The 6,000-nt window shown below is 30.2% G+C and overlaps 1 protein-coding gene across 1 annotated transcript; it reads right to left on the reverse strand.

Annotated features, from left to right (window-relative positions):
- Window positions 1-3,534: 3,534 nt before the first annotated feature.
- On the reverse strand, window positions 3,535-4,724 carry LOC113872612 (isoflavone 7-O-methyltransferase-like). The gene is made up of 2 exons (XM_027510298.1): window positions 3,960-4,724; window positions 3,535-3,834 (listed from the first exon to the last, which is right to left on the reverse strand). The coding sequence occupies exons 1-2, from the start codon at window positions 4,722-4,724 to the stop codon at window positions 3,535-3,537; spliced, it is 1,065 nt and encodes a 354-aa protein (XP_027366099.1).
- Between the last annotated feature and the right edge of the window lie 1,276 nt (window positions 4,725-6,000).

The following is a 6,000-nucleotide window of genomic DNA, read 5'->3' on the forward strand; positions in this document are numbered from 1 at the left end:
TGAAATAGCTCCATCCATATTTAATTTGAACTAGTCATCAGGAAGGGGAGACCATACCTTGACAAATGCCCTTAGAAGGAGTAAAAGAATCATATTAAGTGTTGTTCCAATTAATATACATAGTAGAGGTAGAAACACGGTATTAGATCAGGCTAACCAAACTAGCTTTAAGGCCTATTTTATGGAGAGTGTCAAAAACAAAATTCCACCTAAGCTTATTATAGGCTTTTTCCAAATTAAGCTTAATAATCATATAATTAGTCCTCTTCCTAAGATTTTGGAAAGAATGGAGTAGTTCTTGTAAAATTATGACATTATCTATAACATATCTCTTAGGATAAAGTTGAACTGATTAGCAGAAATAAAGTGAGGCAGAGAATCCCTAATCCTATTAATAAGAAGTTTAGTAACAATTTTATAACTAACATCACATAGAGAGATGGGCCTAAAATTTTTTATTCCTTCTCGATTTTCAACTTTGGAAATAAGAGTAATTGTAGTGTCATTAACAATAGAGATTTTCCTAGGATCTTGGAAAACTTCTAAAACAAAATGGGTGCAAGAAATTGCCATTGATTTTTAAAGAATAGTGCATGGAAACCGTAAGGACCAGGAGATTTAAATTTCTCAATACTAAATAGAGGCTTTGACCTCTTCAATTGAGGAAGTGGTTGAGAACCTCTGAATATTAAAGTCTCTAAGGGAAGGGAAAGAGGTTTGGGTCAGTAACTCAGAGTCATTAGAGGAAGAATCATGATATATATTCTTAAAATAGCGTAAAGCCATAAGTTTTAACTTTGAGGGATTGAATTCCCAATTTCCAGCCTCATCCTTAATGGCATTAATGGTATTTCTATGCCTACGAAAGATAACAACTCTATAGAAGAAACTAGTGTTTCTATCTCCCAGCCTAATCCACCTAGATCTGTAATGATAGTACCAATAGGATTCTTTATAGTTCAAAATTTGATTATACTCTTGTTGGAATTTTTACGCACGACAATGAAATATATCATTTGCAAGTAACAACTGGTGAACACTGGAGTATCTTCTCAGAGAACAAGCTAAAGTGTGTTAATTCTTAAGGCATAAAGTAATTGAACATATGTATAAAGAAATTGGTTGCTGAATTTCATAGAAAATATATGAAAACTATAATTTAAGAAAGTGATTCAAAGTGTGAGTAAAATCAAATTAAGGAAACTAGAATTGAAATTCATCTATCATCCTTTTTGTATTCTTATGATTCAGTGACATATATAGTGATCGATTCTATTGATGTTGATGCAACCTGCTAAAATCATATATTTCAATTCCTTGAAAACATACTTCTAAAATAATTTCTTAAAGATTGAATCTTCAAATGATTAGCAAATTATCCAGTATTAAGATTTAGGTTAAAAAGCAATTGGTAATTTGAAATATATTCTTAGAAGAACAAGTTACTAAGTAATTTCAATCAAATCCAAATTTAAGACATACTTTTCAGATATAATTTAGATTCTAAGATCAATAAGCAATTAGCCAAACAGTTTCAAGTAATGACCATAGATTGAAATCACCAAAAAATATATATAAATCACAGGAAATATATCAAGCTTGAAGATTTACATTCAATCCCACAGAAGTTTTTAGCCACTCATTGCAGTCATGACATCAATAAAAGAGAAAAAAACAATAATCCAAATTTGAATTTGAGTGTTCCCACTCTTTTCCTTCATTTCTCAACATCTCTCTCTCTAAGTTCCCTTCCAAGTCTGTTCTTTGTTCTTGAAGTTCGGGAAATGCCTTAAATATGAATATGCAAAAAGTTATTCTCACTACAGCGCTACTTTTGCCACAGCGAAAGAGGTTTTTTCACTAAGAGGAAATATACTCTTGCTACAGCGCCATCACACTTACTACAGTGAGAGTTGAATGTCAAAAACAAGTCATTCTGTTTGCTTCTCATTACAGCGAGAGTTTCCTCACTATAAATCTCTATTATACATCAAAAATTAAAAAATTAAATCGACCAAAAGTTAGAGTAGCGTACTAGAAACACAATTATGCAAATTGTTTTCCAAATGGATGCTTCAACCATTGCAAAGGCCAAAAAACTAAAGATGCTAGAGAGAGACAGAGAGGGAGATGAGATAGAAGAAATAATAGAAAGTGAGGAAAAAGAAGGAGACATAGTTTTGATTTGTTTCACATATTACAGATAGATTTTTCTGCTTGTAAATGGTTTAATGAAATAGAGTGTTTTGCATGTTCACTTACAAACATATTTATGAGTCTATAAATCCACCAAAGGCCATTAGAGACGAATTTTTTTGTCTGTAACGAGCTATATAAAAACTCAGTAAAATTTTTTTAATTTAGAGACGGATTTTTTCATTTGTAATTCCTATTCAAAAATTCTTGCTTCATTTTCAAATTACAGAAAGAAATTTCTATTTATAATGTTTCGTGCCAAATGACGAGCTAATTATAGATGGATTTTTTTTGTTTATATTACAAATGGATTTCTACAAAAGAAATAAAAAAAAAAGATTTATCATCTGTATTTCAGACAAAAAAAAAATCAGTTTATAATTTTTATTTGTATTAAGTGTATTTCTAGTAGTGATTGATCGGTTTGATGATTTCCTTATCACTAAGACTAGATTTATATCATTAGCTACAAGAACCTTGTCTTTATATGATAGGCAATGAGAGGACTAGGGTTCGAAAGTACTTGGTTTGATTCACAATCATTAGGGCTGCCTTTTTGCATACAAGAGTCCAGGTCTTCCAAAGGCGACGTCACATACTTGTTTGACCTTTGTCTTACTTCTAAACATCATATCTGCTTTCCCCTTAGTTTGTTTCTCTATTTCTGTGTGATCCATTTTATTCGTGTCCTTGAGATAGCAAGGGTTCTTGGGAAGAAGCCCTTATGATGACCACCGAGAAGCCACCAGAGTCACAATGGCTTAAGGTGTGTCTGGCCCAAAGGGTTAAGGAAACCTTAGCAGAGGACTTAAGACTATCTCTCTCATTTATGATGAAAATGAATCTTGGAGCAATTTACTCTTTTCTTTCTTATTTATTTACACATTTTAGTTACATTCAACAATTTAAAATTAATTTTATTTAACTTTAAATGGACACTAACACAAAAAATAAATAAAAGCCGTGTATCAATAAATAAATAAATCAAAGCCATGTAAAGATGTAAAGGCATGTATACCAAAACATTGTAAACTTATTCAGTTGACATCTAAAACTGTTAAATCCATTACAAGCTTATTCATACACGATACATTTAACCATATAGTGGTGAGAAACATAAGTTAACTCCACCAGAAGTTGACAATGCCATCACACCTTTCTTTAGTTCACAACATGTAAAGAACATAAATACATCACAATGTTTAAGGAAATTCATATGTAACACATGAAAAATACAAACAACACACCTTTTTTAACATACTATTCAACATCTCTTATGTTATTTTATTTTAAAATTAACCGATTATAAAAAGTATACTTAACACATCATAACAATCTCTACGGAGAGACCTCAATAAGAGATTTATAACCAAAGATGGGAAATACTCTGTATTGCGTGAATCCTGCTTGGATGAAGAGTTGTTTCCATTCTTTTTCAGTTCGCTCTTTTCCATTAATAGTCAACATCATTATATCCATACTGAGCTTTGTTTGACTCAGATTCTGCTCATCTAGCTTTTCGTTTATTATTGTATCGATGATAATCACTTTTCCTCTTTTGCCTTTGCTTGAAATAGAATCTTTACACTTTTCCAAGAGCTTAATGCATTTCTCATCATCCCAGTCATGTAAAATCAACTGTAAAATAAAAAGAAAGCGAGATAAAAACAATTGAGGATTAAATTATCATTAATGCTTTTATGTGATATAGTATAATAGTATTTTCTCAAATCAAATTATCAAATGAACAAATATTTGTATACCTTCATTAGAATTGCATCAGCTTCAGGGATGGATTCGAACATGTCACCACCAACAAAACTCAAATTCTTACTTCCAGTCAAGTTTGCTACAACATGAGGAAGATCAATCACAACACATTTCAACTTAGGAAATGCCTCACAGATAATTCTGGCTGTGGTTCCAGTTCCACCAGCAACATCCACAATGGAATCTAGCCCTTCAAAAACTGAACTACAATTTTTCAATGCCAAGCTTACCATCTGGGAATCACTTGCCATTGCATCATTATAAAGACTTATATATGCAGGATTTTTCTCAAGAAGTTTCCAAAAGCTTGTTCCAAAGGCTGTCTCAAATATTGTGGGGTCCTCCCCACGAGTCCATTCCCCTAACAGATGTAAGTTATCCATCATAAATTGCTCAGTAAACGCTAAAACTACAGGAGTTAAACAATGGCCACTGTTTTTGACAAGAAGCTTTGATGCAGCGGTTAGAGAATATGTTATTTCATGTTCTTCTAGGCTTTCGTGGATATCAAAGATTCCATTGTGTGCCAAAAAGCGCATGAACCGGTGCACAAAACTAGCTTTAGTTGGTGAAATTTGCAAAGTTGACACTAACTGAGGAAGAGTAATAGGCTTTCCATGGTTGTGTATGATGTCTGGAATACCTAGTTGGACAGCCCATTTAAGACACATAGTTCTTAGGTAGCCAAATATCTGCACGTACAGAAGAGTTTGGCCTTCAAAGAGCTCTATTGCTTTTTGGCTATCCATTGAAGCCATAACTGCAATCAATGGTTTGTTTAAACTCGTTTGCTTTATTTTCTTGAGCAACATTTGTTTGCCTTATATAATGTTTTAGTATCCTCTGATCATTAATTAATTAAGTGCTCACTCGGGGTACCGTTTTTTTTCACTCATTTTTTCATTTTCATTTTTTATATTTTGTTTCTATTATATCTTTTACTTTCTTTCTCTTTTATTTGTTTTTTATCTTTTTCTTCCTTCACAAATTTTATATCCCACTTTAAGGATGTTAGCATTAGCATATATATATATATATATATATATATATATATATATATATATATATATATATATATATATATTAATTTGGTAGGAATTTGCACGAAATCGCATAAGAGAGATGATCATTTTACATATACCTGTGAAATAGGCAGCGACAGGAGAGAAATACAAAGAGTGATATAATAAAAAATATATATAAATTAAAAATTAAATATAAAAATATAATAATTTTATTGTAAACTACCCAACATGCCTCATCGCTAACGGCTATCCATTTTTCCTCTCTCATGTAAACGCTTGGATTTATTTCATATACAATACGTTAAATTAATTAATCAAAGTTATAATATTTGAATTGACTTTGTAGTGAACCTATCATCTTTATTTATTATTACGTACGTGGAATGAGTTAGATTCAAATAAATATAATTATGACTTTAACCGGTACAACAATTTATAATAGAATTTTAGATAGATAATGAAAGGATCGATATAAAATAAATATATGGTGGCATTTTAAAAGTGTACGAGAATTTCAGTTATCCCTAAACTGATATAAAAATAATTATTATATCAAATGTTTTTAGAATTGATGTAATAAATATTTTTTATATCAATTATAAAAAAATTGATGTAAAAAATAGGTAGAGAAAATTTTAATTTTTTATCAAAAAATTTTTACATTAGTTGTACTGTACAATTAATTTTTAGAATTGATGTAATAAATATTTTTTATATCAATTATAAAAACATTGATGTAAAAAATAGGTAAAGAAAGTTTTAAATTTTTTATCAAAATTTTTTTACATTAATTGTACTATACAATTAATGTACAAAGTTTTTTTACATTAATTTTAAAAGTAACTGATGTAAAAAATGTTTGTAAGAGATTCTCTGTATATACAACTGATATATAAAGTACATTTTACATTGATTTTAAGAGGTAATTGACATAGAAAATTATTTATTAGTGTCAATTTACCACTTTCTTTTATCGCTTTTCTCGCATACAAGTACATAGAACACTTTA

This window comes from Abrus precatorius, unplaced genomic scaffold (assembly GCF_003935025.1).
Source record: "Abrus precatorius isolate BTA unplaced genomic scaffold, Abrus_2018 Scaffold7, whole genome shotgun sequence".
NCBI classification, from domain to species: domain Eukaryota; kingdom Viridiplantae; phylum Streptophyta; class Magnoliopsida; order Fabales; family Fabaceae; genus Abrus; species Abrus precatorius.

Bases quoted from the DNA above. Each gene is read 5' to 3' on its own strand.
- LOC113872612 (XM_027510298.1), bottom strand. From the start codon at position 4,724: ATGGCTTCAATGGATAGCCAAAAAGCAATAGAGCTCTTTGAAGGCCAA. The intron at 3,835-3,959 runs GTATACAAATAT...TTTATTTTACAG, and splicing joins CTGATGCAATTCTAATGAAG to TTGATTTTACATGACTGGGA.